This window comes from Coregonus clupeaformis, chromosome 23 (assembly GCF_020615455.1).
Source record: "Coregonus clupeaformis isolate EN_2021a chromosome 23, ASM2061545v1, whole genome shotgun sequence".
In the NCBI taxonomy this organism is placed as follows: domain Eukaryota; kingdom Metazoa; phylum Chordata; class Actinopteri; order Salmoniformes; family Salmonidae; genus Coregonus; species Coregonus clupeaformis.
Genome location: NC_059214.1, coordinates 8878218 through 8899849, shown reverse-complemented (window position 1 = coordinate 8899849; position 21632 = coordinate 8878218). Strand labels below are relative to the sequence as shown.

Here is a 21632-nt window from a genome sequence, read left to right as displayed (position 1 = left end):
TTTTGTAGTGTTTTTTTTCTTCTTTTTCTTCAGTTTAGTCACATGATTTCTCAATTTGCAATACCTTTGCCAATCAGTTGTGCAGCCAGACTTATTTGCCATTCCTTTTTGCCTCATCCCCCTCTCAACCATACCATTTTTCAATTCCTCATCAGTCCACAGGGATTTAACAGGTTTACAGTCATTTTCTTAATGGATGCATGCTTATTTGTAACTGGAATAAGCAATTTCATAAATGTGTCAAGTGCAGTATCTGTTTGCTCCTCATTACACACCACGGACCAACATATATTCTTTACATCAACAACATAGGAATCTCTACAAAAATTATTGTATGACCTCTTATACACAATATTAGTCCCAGCCTTTGGAACTTTGTTTTTCCTAGATATGGCTACTATATTGTGATAACTACATCCAATGGATTTGGATACTGCTTTCAAACAAATCTCTGCAGCATTAGTAAAGATATGATCAAAACATGTTGATGATTTAATTCCTGTACTCTTTGTAACCACCCTGGTAGGTTGACAGATAACCTGAACCAGGTTGCAGGCGCACTGGTTACAGTTTGAAGCTTTCTCTTGAGTGGGCAGCCTAATCAAAGCCAGTCAATATTTAAATCACCCATAATATATACCATACATACCTATCCATACATATCAAGCATTTCACACATGTTATCCAGATACTGACTGTTAGCACTCGGTGGTCTATAGCAGCTTCCCACCAGAATTGGCTTTAGGTGAGGCAGATGAACCTGTAGCCATATTACTTCAATAGTATTTAACATGAGATCCTCTCTAATCTTCACAGGGAGTGGTTCTGAGTATAAACAGTAGCACCTCCACCATTGACATTTCTATATTTTCTGTAAATGTTATAACCTTGTGTTGCTACCACTGTGTCATCAAAGGTATTATCTAAGTGAGTTTCAAAGATAGTCAGGATATGAATCTCATCTGTTACTAGCAAATGATTGATTTCATGAACCTTGTTTCTTATGCTACAAATGTTAACGTGGGCTATTTTGAGCACTTTTCTTCTGGGATGCTTACTTGTTTTTATTGCTTTACTGGGAAGCTTAGCAGCAGTAGATGTGCTTATGTTCTTTATGTTATTGCAGGGTGAGCTGCACACAGTGGACTGCCTCCTTTGGCACACCGGCTCAGTGCTAACAGTATAAATCTGGCTCTTAGGCACGTTCTTTTACTGCACACAATAGCTGTAGGATCAGCAGAGGCATTCAGGGCAGTTAGAGGGACATAACTTAGTTTTTATTTATTTTATTGTATTTATTTTTTAAGCCATTTACCATACACTCTTATCCAGAGCGACTTACAGTTAGTGAGTGCATACATTTTTAATACTGGCCCCCTGTGGGAATCGAACCCACAACCCTGGCGTTGCAAGGGCCATGCTCTACCAACTGAGCTACAGGAGGGCTTATGTTGTATCTACCGATGCCCCTGATGTAATGTACATTTGCTGAAGCATTTTGACAACTCTGTGTCACAATGGTATGGATTAGCTGAGCTGGGCTTGGGTCATTGCTAAGTCATTGTCTCAACGCATCCTTATAATGCTGTGAAAGGATCCAGGAACCGAAACAATTTGGGTGGATCCCATCGTCCTTATAAAACGTGAATTGTTTCCAAAATATATCGAATTTGTCAACAAAAGTTACACCCATTGAGCTGCAATAATCACATAGCCAGTTGTGAAGAGCAAGAATCCTGCTCAAGTGTTGAACGCCACGATTCAGAGAGAGGCACAGGGCCAGATTTGATGTTTTTTTTGTTAGTGTCTAGCAGAGAGTCAATCAGCTCTTTAAAATCCAGTTTCAACTGTTCAGAGCTGCCCTTCATAATGTCTTTAAAACCCACATGGACTAAGAATCGATTTCCATGTCCTGACGTAGTACATTCGGGAACAGCTTAGTAATGTAATTTACTCGAGCTCCGGGATAGGACATTGTTTTTGCACCAGGAACGGTCACATTTTAAAAAATGGAGCTACCCAAAATCACGGCTGGCGAGAAGGACATGGAAATCCGCCCACTCCCACACTTCACAGGCCTCCGACAGATGGAGAAGCCCCGCTCGATCCAGAGCAGGGACGGAAGGTTGCAGACGTCGACTATGAATTCGTAGTAGTAGGCATTGCTGCTGCAGACACGGGCACCCCCAGTGACGAAGGTGCAGGAAGATTAGGCTCCAGGACGGTGAAACTATTTGTTGTTTGTATCCGCGCAGGGCCTCTCGTTGGGAGTGTAGACTGTTTGCGGGTGGTCGCTGTCTTCGGCTTCCACGGCTCATGACATGCGACCATCGTTGATTGCCTTTTTCCTCATGCTGTGCTCCTTCGACGGCGCAATCAGATGGGGGAGCTCCGGGCAACACAGGCCAGTCAGAGAACGACGAACGACAAGGCGGAGATGCATCCAACAAGCGCGAACGCCGTATAGCCACCGGCGTAGAAAATGTAAACATTCTACACTGCCTTTTTCCCAGTTTCTTACGTAGGCTGGGGACCTGCGTGATCAAGGAAACCACCTCAAGCCTATAATCCTCGGCAAGTAAACAATTGCCACGTTGGAACTCCGAGTGATCCGGTTTGTCCCGAAACAAATCGTGATAGATTTCAGGTTAGATAAATATTCCATCAATAGGCTCAGCATTTTAGGACTCAGTCGCAAGTAACCCTGGTGCACTGTTCAGTTATTTATGTATTTAAACCCATTTTTTCTGAATTATTTTTTTAAATTCCCCGTTTGCCATTGCCCTCATCATCTTCCATGTGTTTGAAGCGTAAGCTTGTCTGAGGGCGTCGGACACAAGGTTGGTTAGCAACAGTTGCTATCCACTGGAGTGCTGTGATTGGTTGGCCAAAATTCTGGGGTGGGACTTAGCTTTCCTTTCCCTATAAGCAGTCTATAGACAAGGTAAGACAACAATCCATGCTTTGGTTTTGTTTACCTGGCCACTGTCTTCAAATGCTAGCTTTGGTTTTGTTTACCTGGCCACTGTCTTCAAATGCTAACTTTTTAGCATTTGGGACCCAAAACCAATGCAAGTCAATATCCTCAATATTAACCTTTTCCACATTGAACTATCCCTTTAACCCCCTCGAGTCTATCTCTGTAACATAATAAAAAAATCCCCATCAAAATCCGTTAATTTAAGCTAGAGATATCTGGATGCATCTCAATCCACCGCATCCGCCGATGTCGCAGTGAAAGGTGCCAGAGCTAGAGTGGTGTTTGTTAGACCATGAGACATACCGGAAATCGGTCTTCTCACGAAAACGTCTGTAGCGTACAAACTATTATAATCACTCTATGGAAAGGGGAGACTTACACGAACACGATAGTATTCTCGATAGTGTTCTCTGTGTCACAGGACTCGTCTGAAGGTAACCGGTACCGGTTTAAAACAATTAATGGAAGTATGAAGGTAGTTTAGTGCCTACCCAAAGGACACCAATAAGAATAATACTTGCTTGGGCCAAGAAACACGAGCAATGGAGATTAGACCGGTGGAAATCTGTCCATTTGTGTGATGAGTCCAAATTTCAGATTTTTGGTTCCAAACGGCGTGTCTTTGTGAGATGCAGAGTAGGTGAACGGATGATCTCCGCATGTGTGGTTCACACCGTGAAGCATGAAGGAGGAGGTGTGATGGTGTGGAGATGCTTTGGTGGTGACACTGTCAGTGATTTATTTAGAATTCAAGGCACACTTAAACAGCAAGGCTACCACAGCATTCTGCAGCGATATACCATCCCATCTGGTTTGCGCTCAGTGGGACTATCATTTGTTTTTCAACAGGGCAATGACCCAAAGCACACCTCCAGGTGGTATAAGGGCTATTTGATCGAGGAGAGTGATGGATTATTGCATCAGATGACCTGGCCTCCACAATCACCCGACCTCAACCCAATTGAGATGGTTTGGGATGAGTTGGACCGCAGAGTGAAGGAAAAGCAGCCAACAAGTGCTCAGCATATGTGGGAACTCCTTCAAGACTGTTGGGAAAAGCATTCCTCATGAATCTGGTTGAGAGAATGCCAAGAGTGTGCAAAGCTGTCATCAAGGCAAAGGGTGGCTACTTTGAAGAATCTGAAATCTCAAATATATTTTGATTTGTTGAACACTTTTTTGTTTACTACATGATTCCATATGTGTTATTTCATTGTTTTGATGTCTTCACTATTATTCTACAATGTAGAAAATAGTAAAAATAAGAAACACCCTTGAATGAGTAGGTGTCCAAACTTTTGACTGGTACTGTATATTTTTCCTGAGCTTTCTCCTAGATATAGGACAAACACTTCAAAACCTTGTTTTTCATTATTTGTTTTACTGTATTTTTTTTTGTTGCCATTCATGAATGTGTTATTCATTGCATTTCTCTGGGCTATAGTAGTAAAGGCCAAATAAAATATTTTATCAAATCATTTTTTAATACTGTTTTTAGCAAAGTAAGCGCTTAACATTTCAATGACAGTTAAACACGTGCAGTTGAAATTCTGTGTATAACGTAAGACAGCAATACTCTCTGTAACATGACTGTATATAGGAAAATAACGCAACATATGAAACGTGCACAACACATTCAGACTAGTAATGTAATGTGGCATTGTGATCACCGAGTGGCGCAGTGGTCTAAGGCACTGCATCGCAGTGCTAGCTGTGCCACTAGAGATCCTGGTTCGAATCCAGGCTCTGTCGTAGCCGGCCGTGACCGGGAGACCCATGGGGCGGCGCACAATTGGCCCAGCGTCGTCCAGGGTAGGGGAGGGAATGGCCGGCAGGGATGTTGGTAGAGCATGGTGTTTGCAACGCCAGGGTTGTGGGTTCGATTCCCGCGGGGGGCCAGTATGAAAAATAAATACATATGTATGTACTCACTAACTGTAAGTCACTCTGGATAAGAGCGTCTGCTAAATGACTAAAATGTAATGTAAAATGTAATGATGATGTTATGGAATGTTTTTTTCTCTGTAGTGGTGCTGATGGAGAATGGGGATGTCTATACGTTTGGCTACGGTCAGCATGGCCAGCTTGGACACGGAGACGTCAACTCAAGGTAACCACTGACTGTAACGAATGCAAAAATGATCAACATTTGGACACAAAAAAACATAGTTCTAGATGTTCTATTCAGACAATGAATAGGTTTTAACAGTGTAGGATAGATAGAAGACTAGGTAGTCAGTGTTTTCCACAAGTACATAGAGTAGCAACCCAGGGGGGCTTGCCTCCCATGGTTAGACATTTCTGCCAAAGGAATACTTTATCAAGTTTACCTCCCAGATTGGAAAAATGTGTTGTGGGAGTGTGTAGAAAGACTTTACAATTGTTTGTATTTATATATGTATTTTTTATTTTAAAAAATATTCCCCACACCAGATACAAACATCACATACGAACAACAACTTAGACACAAACAACGACTACATCTCATCTGCCTAGACCCGCATGCTCACACCCCCATCCTTAGTGCCTGCATTATTGTTTGCCACATGGTCTTAAATTGTACCAATTTGTTTTTCTTGGTTGCCCTTGCTATTTCAATATTTCAATAATAAATAATTAGATTTTCCAATTGTGTTAATGATGGCGGATTGATTGATTTTCAAGTTAAGTACACTTGTTTTCAAGATGAGTGAGAAAATAATTATCCAGCCCATTGGGTATTTTCACTACGCCTCCATATACCATGTTTTGAGATATGCAGACTGACGGATTAAAAGTATGTTTACATTGTAATACACTGCTCAAAAAAATAAAGGGAACACTAAAATAACACATCCTAGATCTGAATGAATGAAATAATCTTATTAAATACTTTTTTCTTTACATAGTTGAATGTGCTGACAACACAATCACACACAAATTATCATCAATGGAAATCAAGTGTATCAACCCATGGAGGTCTGGATTTGGAGTCACCCTCAAAATTAAAGTGTAAAACCACACTACAGTCTGATCCAAATTTGATGTAATGTCCTTAAAACAAGTCAAACTGAGGCTCAGTAGTGTGTGTGGCCTCCACGTGCCTGTATGACCTCCCTACAACGCCTGGGCATGCTCCTGATGAGGTGGCGGATGGTCTCCTGAGGGATCTCCTCCCAGACCTGGACTAAAGCATCCGCCAACTCCTGGATAGTCTGTGGTGCAACGTGGCGTTGGTGGATGGATTAAGACATGATGTCCCAGATGTGCTCAATTGGATTCAGGTCTGGGGAACGGGCGGGCCAGTCCATAGCATCAATGCCTTCCTCTTGCAGGAACTGCTGACACACTCCAGCCACATGAGGTCTAGCATTGTCTTGCATTAGGAGGAACCCAGGGCCAACCGCACCAGCATATGGTCTCACAAGGGGTCTGAGGATCTCATCTCGGTACCTAATGGCAGTCAGGCTACCTCTGGCGAGCACATGGAGGGCTGTACGGCCCCCCAAAGAAATGCCACCCCACACCATGACTGACCCACCGCCAAACCGGTCATGCTGGAGGATGTTGCAGGCAGCAGAACGTTCTCCACAGCGACTCCAGACTCTGTCACGTCTGTCACGTGTGCTCAGTGTGAACCTGCTTTCATCTGTGAAGAGCACAGGGCGCCTGTGCCGTTGTTGCTCCTAGACGTTTCCACTTCACAATAACAACGCTTACAGTTGACCGGGGCAGCTCTAGCAGGGCAGAAATTAGACGAACTGACTTGTTGGAAAGGTGGAATCCTATGCCGGTGCACCCTTGAAAGTCACTGAGCTCTTCGTTACAGGCCATTCTACTGCCAGTGTTTGTCTATGGAGATTGCATGGCTGAGTGCTTGAATTTATACACCTGTCAGCAACGGGTGTGGCTGAAATGGCCGAATCAAATTTTATTTGTCACGTGTCGAATACATCAGGTGTAGACCTTACCGTGAAATGCTTAGTTACAAACCCTTAACCAACAATGCAGTTCAAGAAATAGTGAAGAAATTTAGCTAGCATATTTGGATCTCAACTCTCTCTAAATTCTCTGTCACATGAAACCGCTCACAATGGTGTGTTTCCCGCTAATTGCATTATGGAACGAACATTCGCACGTAGCCTACTGACTTGTGCACATTGCTATGCTTATAATATGAATAAATAATAGTGTAGGCCTATCAACATTTTATGCTAAACATTTTGATCTGTTGCATGAGCCTCATTGCTTTTTTTAAAAGTTTTTGGGATGTAGCCTAGGCCTACTGGTTGTATGAATTTGGGATCTATCGTCCCACCTCTGTCCCAGAGTCTGTTTGGAATAGGCTATTTATTTCTCACACAGAACGACAAGCTGACCAATAGAATAGGTAAACTTTTCTACTATGGGGGATAGTAGATCGACATATAGTGAGGGGAAAAAACTATTTGATCCCCTGCTGATTTTGTACGTTTGCCCACTGACAAATAAATTATCAGTCTATAATTTTAATGGTAGGTTTATTTGAACAGTGAGAGACAGAATAACAACAACAAAATCCAGAAAAACGCATGTCAAAAATGTTATAAATTGATTAGCATTTTAATGAGGGAAATAAAGATTTGACCCCCTCTCAATCAGAAAGATTTCTGGCTCCCAGGTGTCTTTTATACAGGTAACGAGCTGAGATTAGGCGCACACTCTTAAAGGGAGTGCTCCTAATCTCAGTTTGTTAAATGTATAAAAGGCACCTGTCCACAGAAGCAATCAATCAATCAGATTCCAAACTCTCCACCATGGCCAAGACCAAAGAGCTCTCCAAGGATGTCAGTGACAAGATTATAGACCTACACAAGGCTGGAATGGGCTACAAGAAAATTGCCAAGCAGCTTGGTGAGAAGGTGACAACAGTTGGTGCGATTATTCGCAAATGGAAGAAACACAAAATAACTGTCAATCTCCCTCGGCCTGGGGCTCCATGCAAGATATCACCTCGTGGAGTTGCAATGATCATGAGAACGGTGAGGAATCAGCCCAGAACTACACGGGAGGATCTTGTCAATGATCTCAAGGCAGCTGGGACCATAGTCACCAAGAAAACAATTGGTAACATACTACGCTGTGAAATCATGCAGCGCCCGCAAAGTCCCCCTGCTCAAGAAAGCACATACACATGCCCGTCTGAAGTTTGCCAATGAACATCTGACTGATTCAGAGGAGAACTGGGTGAAAGTGTTGTGGTCAGATGAGACCAAAATGGAGCTCTTTGGCCTCAACTCAACTCGCCGTGTTTGGAGGAGGATGAATGCTGCCTATGACCCCAAGAACACCATCTCCACCGTCAAACATGGAGGTGGAAACATTATGCTTTGGGGGTGTTTTTCTGCTAAGGGGACAGGACAACTTCACCGCATCAAAGGGACGATGGACGGGGCCATGTACTGTCAAATCTTGGGTGAGAACCTCCTTCCCTCAGCCAGGGCGTTGAAAATGGGTCGTGGATGGGTATTCCAGCATGACAATGACCCAAAACACACGGCCAAGGCAACAAAGGAGTGGCTCAAGAAGAAGCACATTAAGGTCCTGGAGTGGCCTAGCCAGTCTCCAGACCTTAATCCCATAGAAAGTCTGTGGAGGGAGCTGAAGGTTCGAGTTGCCAAACGTCAGTCTCGAAACCTTAATGACTTGGAGAAGATCTGCAAAGAGGATTGGGACAAAATCCCTCCTGAGATGTGTGAAAACCTGGTGGCCAACTACAAGAAACGTCTGACCTCTGTGATTGCCAACAAGGGTTTAGCCACCAAGTACTAAGTCATGTTTTACAGAGGGGTCAAATACTTATTTCCCTCATTAAAATGCTAATCAATTTATAACATTTTTGACATGTGTTTTTCTTTTTTGTTGTTGTTGTTATTATGTCTCTCACTGTTCAAATAAACCTACCATTAAAGTTATAGACTGATCATGTCTTTGTCAGTGGGCAAACGTACAAAATCAGCAGGGGATCAAATACTTTTTTCCCTCACTGTAGGCTAGTGATTTTGCTGTTTGTTACTCATCGGTATTTGGTGCAAATCATTCCCTAACCTCAGCTGAATCTGGTAATGAATGGTGTGGCTGTTGAACAAGTTGAGGAGACTAAATTACTTGGCGTTACCTTAGATTGTAAACTATCACGGTGAAAACATATAGATTCAGTGTCTGTAAAGATGGGAAGAGGTCTGTCCGTAATAAAGAGATGCTCTGCTTTTTTGACACCACACTCCAAAAAGCAAGTTCTTCAGGCTCTAGATTTGTCTAATCTTGATTATTGTCCAGTCGTGTGGTCCAGTGCTGCAAGGAAAGACCTAGTTAAGCTGCTGCTGGCCCAAAACAGAGCGGCACGTCTTGCTCTTCATTGTAGTCAGAGGGCTGATATAAATACTATGCATGCCAGTCTTTCTTGGCTAAGAGTTGAGGAGAGACTGACTGCATCACTTCTTATTGTTATAAGAAACAAGAATGTGTTGAAAATCCCAAATTGTTTGCATAGTCAACTTACACACCGCTCTGACACACACACTTACCCCACCAGACGTGCCACCAGGGGTCTTTTCACAGTCCCCAAATCCAGAACAAATTCAAGAAAGCGTACAGTATTATATAGAGCCATTACTGCATGGAACTCCGTTCCATCTCATATTGCTCAAATAAACAGCAAACCTGGTTTTAAAAAACAGATAAAGCAACACCTCACGGCACAACGCCTCTCCCCTATTTGACCTAGATAGTTTATGTGTATGTATTGAGATGTAGGCTACGTGTGCCTTTAAAAGAAAATGTATGTAGTTCTGTCCTTGAGCTGTTCTTGTCTATTAATGTTCTGTATTATGTAATGTTTCATGTTTTGTGTGGACCCCAGGAAAAGTAGCTGCTGCTTTTGCAACAGCTAATGGGGATCCTAATCAAATACCAAATACGAAATCTTGTTTGCTGAGAAAAAGTAAATGTGGGCAGTTATTCTAACGTGGTTTTCAAGTTTGGGGAAGCTAATTCTCACCATAACAGTTCACCTTTATAATAAAGCATTCCATGCACCATCACATGTGCAGAGTTATGTAAGATAGCCTACTATTCCTAATGTGATGATTAGATTGGATAGTCATAATTTAGGATTATAATATAACTCAATCACTGTTCGCAATAGACTGTTCAATGCAGCGCGTGTGTTACAAAATAAATGTACACATACATGTTATTCAATCATTGCATCCACACTGCTCGTGCGCGTCAACGAGCGTCTGCGTAGCCAGGCGCTAAAATAGAACTTGGTTATATTTGTGAAGCTTGACGCGCTGCAAGTCCCGGCTCTCCCATCTCCTCATTGGTTTTTAGGAGCATATACCCACGTGGGTGATTGAAAGATGAACTGAGGTCCAACCTCAAAGTTGGTTGCCAACCGCCATATAATGTCCAAAGAAGAAGCCTGAAGGAGGAGAGATTACTAGAAACAAAGAAGGTTTACCCTTTTATCTGTGGATTAATTGAGTAGAGGACCTTGTGCATTTCAGGTAAAATTACAACCCAATGTTTATATCCCAGGACAAATTAGCTAGCAACAGCAAGCTAGCTAAGTTGCCATAAATGTTCAATGCTTTTCAACCTGTCCCCAAATTAATATAGTGGCCCAGAGTTCGTTTTGATATTTCAACCTGCGTGTCCTGATCGCGTCTGGTGTCGGCGGACAAAATCAACATGTGCGCGATCACGTGCGCGCCCGGTCTAGTCAGCATGTTAGAGTAGGCCTAGGCTATATCAGCCTATATTTCTCACTTCTCCTTTCTTTGCGCTGGAAAATGTTGGCCTTTTATAAACACATTTAATGCAATTCTACTACACTTTATATGACTGGAGACATTTGCATAATATTTTTTTTATACAACAAAAATTACAGGGTAGCCTACTCTGCTGACACTGGCAAACAGATCAATAAAAACAACGTTGTCTGATCCATATATTAGGCCTACGAAAAGGGGAGACACAAATACAATATGATGTCCATCTAACCTGGAGGAGGAAATTATTGTCCAAAAACAAACAAAAGTGGCACAGACCCAAGACAGTGAATATGCACACTCACTGGGGATATGGCTGATGTTCTCCACTGGTGCTAATAAGAAGGCTACTTTTCTTTCAATTAAGTTCAGAATTCTGATAACTAAAACGCAGATTGGATTATTTTCATTGCCTTCTCTTTACAGCAATAGCCATTTGTTTTTCTGCGATTTTACTTAAAAATATTGCGATATGCCTGGCTGGGTCTCTCTGCTTTTCAATGACAGTCATCTATTTGGTATTTGCTGCGCACTGCCCAAATTGCGGGCCTTTCAGACTGCAGGCTATGCGATTTAAAACAATCCGCAGGTTTTATTTAAAAAATATATATAAACAAATTAAGTTAATAATCCTCTGTGGCCAAATCATGCTTTTCGGTGTAGTAGCCTATTTTGAATGATTTTATTTATTTATGTATAGACAAGAGTAAGCTAATTAGGCTATATAATTTTGGCAATTTATTTCGATTTACTTTAGGGAGGGCTTAGCTTCCACTAGCCTTATTGACGCGCCACCTATGTATGGTACATTTCTTACATAAATAAATTCAAATGCTGCCAGTCAAATGTCCGACGCCACATAATGTTTCCATCATTAGGACTGTTCAGAAAATTTCGTTCGCTTCATGTTTTGTTTCCTTGCCACGATACCTCAGAGTATCACGATACTGGTATCATGACAACCCTGGTCCCTTGATGTTTAGCCTCACAGTTTGGTGGTAAAGTCTGTCCTTGAACCTGGGTAATTAATTATCTCTTTCTTTCCCCTCCCCTCTCTCTCTCTCTGTGTCTGTGTAGGGGCTCTCCCACACTGGTGCAGGCCCTCCCAGGTCCGAGTATCCAGGTGACAGCTGGTAGTAACCACACGGCTGTGCTCCTCATGGATGGACAGGTCTTCACCTTCGGCAGCTTCTCGGTACGCCACGCAGCTGTTCTCTTCTATTTTTTCACAGATGTGATTTGATCTCAGACATTGTTTTCCTAATTAACTAATATTACATTTTAGTCATTTAGCAGACACTCTTATCCAGAGCGACTTACAGTTAGTGAGTGCATACATTTTCATACTGGCCCCCCGTGGGAAACGAACCCACAACCCTGGCGTTGCAAGCGCCATGCTCTACCAACTGAGCTACAGGGAACCTAATACCATTTCATTGTATCTAACCCCAACCAGAATCATTAATTTTCCTTATTGACCTTGTTGTAATGGTCACATCTTTATTTATTTTTTTATTTTTTCTCAGAGTGCAATATTACTTAAAAACACAATGCCATACCCATTGTCCATTGCCTTATTCTATTATTTACTGAAGTCCATACACACTCTTATTGAATGCATAGAGATGAATATTGTATCGTATTTGAAATGCAGGTGACCACAGAATGAGGATACTGACTTCTCTTCTTTGTCTTGTCAGATCCTGGTTGTTTTACCTACTTTTGTTGAATGCAGTGATTTGTAAACAGTTCTATATGGGATGACTGACCTGACTAAATGACTGAAACGTAATTACTAAAATGTTATACATGTCTCCACAGAAAGGGCAGCTGGGTCGGCCAATCCTGGACATGCCCTACTGGAACGCCAAGCCTTCCCCCATGCCCAACATTGGTGCCAAGTATGGCCGCAAGGCCACCTGGATCGGGGCCAGCGGCGACCAGACCTTCCTGAGGATCGACGAGGCCCTGATTAACTCGCACGTCCTTGCTACCTCTGAGATCTTTGCTAGCAAACACATCATTGGTAAGTGTGCACACCCTCTGCTCACTGAGGTCCTAACCTGAAACTGAGATCAGGACTTATATTCATAAAGTGTCTCAAATTAGTAATGCTGATCTAGGAGTTTGGCCTTCTAGATCTTAATTAGTAAGATTACATGGACAGGGGGGACCTGATTCTAGAATAGCACTGCTACTCTGAGACTTTTCTAGCAAAACTTCCATTGACATAAATGTGGGATTCACATTCAACTTAGGGTTGGTCCTTTACTCAAAAACCTCTATGTGGAAATGTCATATTTTGTGTGAAGAAATTGCAAAAAAAATGTAGATTAAACAATTAACTATCCCCTATGCCATTTTAGCTTGCCTTAAAAATGTACCTCAACGAAAAAGCGCATTAGCCTTCAAAGTGGAACTGACAGCATTTTAGCAACATGAAATCTTACTAAAATCTGTTTATATACACCCCCAGGAAGAATGACACTTTTAAAAACATTTTCTGACAAGTGAGCACTTAGATATGGCCATTTTCACGTTTTCATAAATTCTTAGTGTTTGGGAATTACGTATAATAAGGCATTTGTGAAAATTCTATAGCAATATAGAGTGGGAAAGTGGCCGTGCGTTTGGACAATTAATAGACACTGCAGTAATTAAAACGTAATAAAAGCATCGGTCTCGCCCAAGACCGGAGTCTACTCAGACCGGTGCGCCTTAGCCAATCAGCTACAGTAGTCCTTTATGCAAACAAGCCATTTGCCGCACAGGACTGCCATCATTCACTTTGAACTGGACTGTGTGTTTGCAGGCAGTTGCAACAGCGCAACTTTAGATTATTAGAACGCTTACATTTGGGAACTTTGCAGTCCTATTGATCAAACAACCATGAAAAGGTAGGCTCTCTCTCTCTCAGTTATGCACATCAACAATAACAAGATCAACAACTAATGCTAGCCAGAGCAAGATTAACTCAAATCTAATGAAGGTACATTAGATAAACCCTCTAAAACTTTTTCAGCTACTTGCCCGTCAAAATTGCACTGATAAACGATGGGGAATTGTAGCCTACTCGTCCTTCTGCAGCGTTCTTGTCCCAACCAAGCACCCAAGCTAACTGGCTAAAGTTGGCTAGCTTGCTAGCTAGCTTCTTCCAGACACAAATGAGAGAACACCACACTGACCATTTTACTCGCCGTAGCAGAGCTGGTTAGGCTGTTTACATGTTATCTACAGTGTTCGTGACTAACTTACTTTTTTTTGTCTACGTTTACTGACACCTGTCATATCTAGTGGGTGTTACGCGTTCGTAAATTCATCAGTTGTTCTGCGCTCTGGCACAGATAGCCAGAGTGAAGCAGATAGCCAGAGTGAATTTGCTAACGCAAGAGATATGCTAACTGGATAACATTTGTTCAAGTTCTTGCTAGCTAACCAAATGACACCTGCATCTCTAGCTGTGTATTGCCACAGAAAAACAATGATGGGGGAAAAGTCAGTCACTCACCCACTCCTCCAATGACATTACATGACATCCTCCTGGCAGCTAGCTATCTAGCTAACGTTAGGCTCCGTGTTTTTAGCTTGCTACATAGCAAAAATATAAACGCAACATGTCCCATGTTGGTCCCATGTTTCATGAGCTTAAATAAAAGATCTCAGAAATGTTCCATGTGCATAAAAAGCGTATTTCTCTCAAATGCACAAATTAGTTTACATCCCTTTTAGTGAGCATTTCTCCTTTGCCAAGATAATCTATCCACCTGACAGGTGTGGCATATCAAGAAGCTGATTAAACAGCATGATCATTACACAGGTGCACCTTGTGCTGGAGACAATAAGAGGCCACTCTAAAATGTGCGTTTTTGTCACACAACACAATGCTGCAGATGTCTCAAGTTTTGAGGGAGTGTGCAATTGGCATGCTGACTGCAGGAATGTCCACCAGAGCTGTTGCCAGAGAATTGAATGTTCATTTCTCTACCATAAGCCACCTCCAACGTAGTTTTAGAGAATTTGGCAGTACGTCCAACCAGCCTCACAACCGCAGACCACGTGTAACCACTCCAGCCTAGGACCTCCACATCCAGCTTCTTCACCTGTAGGATCATCTAAGACCAGCCACCCGGACAGCTGATGAAACTGAGGAGTATTTATTTCTGTATTAAAGCCCTTTTGTGGGGAAAAACTAATTCTGATTGGCTGGGCCTGGCTCCCAAGTGGCTGTGCCCCTGCCCAGTCATGTGAAGTCCATAGATTAGGGGCTAATGCATTTTATTAAATTGACTGATTTGCTTATATGAACTGTAAATTGTTATGTTTGTTTTTGTTAGGATAGATACGCTAGCTTATTAGCCACGTTATGACTGAATTGTGATCATTGCCCTCGCTAGTTTGATTCTATTGACATTCCCAGCCTTAGTTACATTCGTCCGTTTTTGTTCAAAATATTGAGTCATTGAAACTGAAACAGTGCATCCCGAATGAAGGCAGCAAACAATGTACCGGGCCAGCTGGGATTTACACCCTGATAGCAATTGGGACTACCAAGAAATGTATTGATGAATTATATGAATCATGCTGTGAACGGCATCCATCTTTTCTGCCAACAATGCCTTAGTGTACGTCATGGAATGTTGAGTCAAATAGAACCTATTTTTAAAACCTCTTATAAAGTTGGTTTTGTAGTATCAACTGTGAATTTGATATTTTTGACTGATATGATTGTTTCATATCTGCAAAGTAGCTGTAATGCTGTCAGTTCCACTTTTAAAGGTCCAATGCAGCCGTTTTTATTTCAATATCAAATCATTTCTGGGCAATAATGAAGTACCTTACTGTGATTGTTTTCAATTAAAATGGTCAAAAAGAAACGAAAAAAGCTTATTAGCAAAGGGCAATTTCTCAAACAAAGATTTTTCTAGGACTGATTGATTGGGGAGGGAAAAACTAAAAACTAGCTCTTATCGGCATGGAGGTTTGAACCGCTCTTTCTTATTGGTCTATTAACTAATTTACCGCCTGCTGATGTCACCAGGCAGACAAAAACTCCATCCCATCAAACTGCTCTTGCGCTAAAAGGGCATTATCATCATTTTCACAATTTCACAATTTTATTCCAACCTCATAATGTATATAAAACACAGGAAAATCACGTTTTTGACTGCACTGTGCCTTTAATGAACCTCTCTTCTCTGTGTCCGACCAGGCTTAGTCCCCACCTCGGTGTCGGAGCCCCCCCCCTTCAAATGCCTGCTAATCAACAAGCTGGATGGCAGCTGCCGCACCTTCAATGACTCAGAGCAGGAGGACCTGCAGGGCTTCGGCCTCTGTCTCGACCCCGTCTACGACGTCATCTGGAGGTCAGACTCATTCTCTTTCTCTTTATTTCTCTATCCCTCCCTCTTTCCCCTTGTTCTGAGTTTAGCTGCGTCTCATAGCACACCCTTTTCTCCATATGGTGGACTATTAATGTTTTCACACTAACGAGCAGAAACTGGTTACAGATCCGCCATAATTGTTGGAACCATGCTGGAAAGGACAATAGGGAAATTGAAAGCAGAGTCAGAGGAGTACGATTTGGGTCAGTCCTATAGAGTGAATCTAGCATTGGTGAACTATATGAGGAGTATGGTATCATTTCAGAATCACTGTCATGGCATAATGTCCTTTTCAATGTGACAGATAGGAAACTCAAAACCCATAGTCATAACTACAGTGGTTTTAACAGTGTTATTTTATCTACTACTGTAAAGAAGAGTACTGGTGAAACGAAGGGAGTATCAAACAGAGAGGTAGTTTGTTTTCTTTGATTCAGTGTTGTAAGATTGGAACGTTTAACACACTCGTAGGACTGGGCTGTAGGCTATATCGTATTTAATTTTATAAACCAGGTAGTTTGCATTCCAGCCATGTGAATATATCCAAATAAATGTCAATAGAAAACAGCTAAAGCAAACCAAAATGCAGGTAGTTTGACTGATTTTGTTTGCTGTCGATGGCTAGCACGTTGACAATTGACAAGAATGTTAGCGGAAGCCTGCATAGCAACCATTCTTTGATTGCATAGCAAAGATGGAAAGAATACGAGAGGTCACAATAGCAAGCAAATTTAGATCCTGGTGGTGAAAAATACATTCCTATGTTTTTTTGTTTTTGATTGTCTTGATATTGACAGTAATCTACAGGATGGGGAGTTTGTAATTATATAAAAGTTACAATAAAGCCCATTTTCAGCAATATAAGATGTTCCATGTGTTATTTTGCTTATGATAAGCTGCTGTGTGTGACTGTTTGAAAGGTTAGCAATCACACCAGTTGACATAAAGTTGTCTACATTCATGGCTAACAGGCAAGCAAACTGATGGCTATCGAGAAATCAAACAAAGAAATTAGACGACAATTCACCATATTCCCTACTTCAGTGTCTAACTTGCTTATCACTGTGATTAACAAGAATAACGACAGCCTATACCCAATATTTGTGCATATAACGCTAGCATTGAGGTGCTGGGGGGGTGCTTGTCTCACCTTATTTAGTCCCTTGATGATGGTCTAAAATATCATAAAATCTGCTGCAGTTCTGTTGATAAGCATCAATTTATGATCAACTTCTCTGCTTCACGTTAACCCCCCTAAGGTCGATGTCTGCGCCCCTGCTGAAATCTAATTAGCATTTTTTTTTAAATACAAATCCCCATATGTCAGACAGTTTAGAGATATGTTTTTTTGCATGGGATGCGTCTCAATCCACCGCATCCGCTTATGTAACACTTCCACATCTGTGGTGAAAGGTGACAGAGCTAGAGCAGTGTTTGTCAGACCATAAGACATCCCGATCTTCTCGGTCTTCTCACATTCGTCGGTCTTCTCACAAAATTGTTGGTTTGGTCTACAAACTATTATGACCCCTCTATGGAAAGATGAGACTCTCACGAACACGATGGTGTTCTCAGTTTTGCTCTACAACACCCACAAGCTTCTTGGGACACGTCTGAAGTCGTTACAGCCGATCTGCCATCTGTAGCGACCGAACAGTTTGGGCTACACACTAATCTCTGATATAGAATAGACTTCAGAACAAACTTCCTTTTGATTTTGTGGGGGGGATTATCTGTTATTCAATGCGTTTGTATGGGCTAATAACAGTAAGGCCAAATAAAAATGTTCAACTAATATTTTTTTTTATTTTTTTTTATACTTCAAGCGGTATTTTTTATACTTCCCTTTAAGAAAGTAATGATGTTAAGGCACAGGCAGTCTGTTCGAAGGAGATGGGAGGCTAGGCTGACGAAGTGAATTAATAAAGGTTTAGGTGACAATCAGCTTTGAAATCAGCATATTTTGCTGAATTCACAGCTAACTGAAAGTACTAGGGTTGTGAATTGATGTTAGCTTCAGCTGTAAGCTAGCAAGAAAAGTTTGCCTAAAGCTTAAGCTACCGGTATCATCTTGCATTGTGAAAGTATTCTAGCCTGTTAATGACATTGTTTTGCGAACAGTAATTCAAAATTTCTACATGTCATGTTGCATTATTCAAATGCATTAGCTAACTTTTGTGCAGCATGAGTGGGGAGCTAACAATGCAGCCCAGACAGCTCTACTAATGATTAAGTGGCGCAGGCGTGCTATGCACTGATAGAGTTGATCCTCTCAATCAAGTTTGACAGAAGTACCGATCGTATAAAAATATTATAGTACCGAACTGTTCTAAGTTTTTGTCAAAAACTTCCTGATTTCCTGGTGTGACTGCCATGGGACAATGGACATAGCTCAGCTTGAGGGTCTTGCATTTTCAGTGCGGCTTTTGACATTATCGATCATAGTCTGCTGAGGGAAAAACGTATGTGTTATGGCTTTACAACCCCTGCTATATTGTGAATAAAGAGTTACCTGTCTAACAGAACACATAGGGTGTTCTTTAATGGAAGCCTCTCCAACATAATCCAGGTAGAATCATACTGCCTTTTGTAGGCCGAGGACCAAATTATTATTATTGCATTTTTTGGTATCTCAGTCAGGGTCTCAATTTACTGTTGAGAGTTAGAATAATAGAATAGACGAGGTGCAATTTCAAAATGTGGTTGTGCATCAGCAGTAACTCAATTAGTCAGTAAAACATTTTTAGATTGGTATATTAGCCTAGCGGCCAGCTATCTATACTTGGTCGAATTACTTACCTGTTTTTCTGTGACCCCCACCCCCATCAAAGTTACCCATCCCTGGTCTAGATCATCCACTGTACAAATGAAGACTGCATGGTGAAGCGGTTCCATTACAGCTGTGGAAGAATGAAAAGGAAGACAGGGCAATGGTTGTGCAATGCGTGTAGGAAGTATCTTAAACAAGAAGTGGCAGTGTTGATTCTGCACATGACTGAGTCGAGACTAGAGTATACAAAGTTACCCCTTCAAATGAGACGATTGGACTGTAGACTGGGGTAAGAGTCTAGCTCCCCCAGTCCCCCTATTGTGGCTTCTTCAAAAACATGTTGAACAAATGATTTCACCTTAAATTCCTCTTACTAACAACTCATTAGAACTTCACAAAAAAAACAATATTAAAAAATGGTAATGTTTAATTTAGTAAATTACAGTAAAATTCTCAACCTTGAGGTTGAGAAATCAAAAGAGGGTCATATTAGCGATGCCACGTTAGAATAGGTTTTTTCATAGCATTTTTACTCATCTCAAAAATATAACATAAATTACTTTAGGTCTGCTTTAATGGATTTTATAGGTAAGTATTTCTAAATGAGGACTGATGTCAATTGTAAACAAATTATGGTAATTTTGTGTGTCCAAACATAAAAATAAAAATGAATGTGTTTTCAGGTGGTCCCCCAAAAATGTTTATATAGAATTTCTAATTATCTAGTTTCTTCCATCGTGTTTTCCACATGTTCAGACAACATTTTGAGATAATAAATGACAAAGAGCTGTTTTTTAATACTATTATAGACCTTATTTAATAGGCAACCTTTAGTCTAAATATTGATTAATTGACCCCATGGGGCATGAAATGTGGTTTAACCAATTTATGTTGAATAATATTGTGTGTTGTCAACAACTCAATCATATTTTTCACCAAAATAAGTATTTTTAACAAAACAATTATTTACCCTGTTCTTACTCCACTGCACTTCTTGCTGACATATCAACTGCCTGGTTAAGCAAAAAACATTTATATTATTTATTTTAACAATGTATTTACATATTCATACTGTTCAATGCGATATTCATCCCTCACCAACTGAATTCTTGCCTTTTATCCCATATCTTTGGTGACTGATTCTGAGTTTTCTTTCTTTGAGTGGGCAAATTTAGTGCCACATCACCTGAACTGCATCAACCCAAAAGGATACAAATTATGTAAATTGTACAGGAGGGTTCAGCTGAAGATTTTCTTTCATATCCACTTCTAAATCCACTATCAAAACATGCTCTACCAGTCGGTTGAAAATAGGGTTAAGCTGACTGAGGGGAATCAGCACACAATCCATTATTTTAGTTTTACATTACTCTTTTAATTCATTTCCAAAAGTCAAAATGCACAAAAAACACTGGGCTAAGAGGATAGCTCCCCCATTTATTGTGTGGGTTTCTGTTTTGATATAGGCCTGAATTTGAGCGTGCCACATTAAATTGAATCTTAAAATTGTGTTTACGTTCATGGAATTTCAATATGATATATCAAATTTAACTAATGCCACAGAATAACTGAAATAAACAAGATTTATATATAATAATACATTTATTGGTTGAACAATATATTGAATTGTCATATAACGCACGCGCACACACACACACACACACACACACACAGTTATTCAATGAGCTTAGGTCAAAAATGTCTCAAGGCACAGCAAATTGTTAATGTCACTAGATGGAGGCACCAAAGTCAGTGGAAGAGTGTTTTTGCAGGATGTCAAAAATCATAATTTTCTCAATGACTCTCTCCACATGTATTCTCAAGGCAGACAACTGTCTTGCCCTCTCGACTGAATGTCCTGAAAGGTGATGCCTTCCCTTGAGAAAGGGAGGCATAACCAGTGTGTCACCAAGTTTAGCCAAGTCTTCAGCAATCAGGAATCCTCTGTCTGCAATCACTTGGCCTCCAGGATTGATACATGCATAGAAGTCAGACTTTGCGGTAATCTCTTTGTCCGAGATTCTCCCTCCCCAAAGCTTTGAAACAAACGAAATGGCACCATATGGCGTGATGCCAATGAAGGCTTTCAGAGTGTTATGGTGTTTGGTTTGACCAGGTCTGTGGCCTCGCCCTCAAATTAAATGGCCTCTCAATAAAAAACTGTGCAAGTCACTCACTGTCTACCCAGCCTAGTACACAGAAAAATGTGATGTAATTTCCTGTCATAAACTCGGATACCTCCTGTGCCTCGACCTATTGTTTTCGGTCTGTTGTTTACGAAGATTTATTTTGTTCATAAGTGTTTGTGTCAAAACCTGCTGGTTTGGACTGGATGTTTACCCGCTAGCCAGCTAGCTAGCTAGGTTGCAATGGAGCCCGCTTTGCCTTGAATAGCTAATGAATATTTCCAGCGCTGTAGAAGCTGTGTTTGTTACGCTCTTGTCCGGGACAATATTGACAATCCGGAGATCCAATGCAACTATTGTTTGCTTGCGGAGGATTAAAGGAATGTGGTAGCTATCCTTAGCAAGCAAATTTCAATTCTGTGCGAACTTAAAGGAAAAACGCAAATTGGAACTTTCTCGTTCTCAACACCTGTGGCTGGGCGCCGCTCCGGCTTGATGGATGTATCTTGTCATCTGTTCCTATCCGAATGGCCCATGCTACCTGGAACTTGCCTGACAAGTAGGTCGTCTCCATTTGCTTCT

The 21632-nt window shown here is 41.2% G+C and overlaps 1 protein-coding gene across 2 annotated transcripts in view; it reads left to right on the top strand.

The window, feature by feature from the left end:
• mycbp2 (MYC binding protein 2) overlaps nt 1-21632 on the top strand; it is a 318384-nt gene that overhangs the window by 139782 nt on the left and 156970 nt on the right. For both annotated transcript variants that reach the window (XM_041843995.2, XM_041843996.2), the window contains exons 20-23: nt 5009-5090; nt 11851-11968; nt 12595-12799; nt 15983-16136. In XM_041843995.2, coding sequence (XP_041699929.1) covers nt 5009-5090; nt 11851-11968; nt 12595-12799; nt 15983-16136 — 559 coding nt within the window. The remainder of the gene's footprint in view (nt 1-5008; nt 5091-11850; nt 11969-12594; nt 12800-15982; nt 16137-21632) is intronic.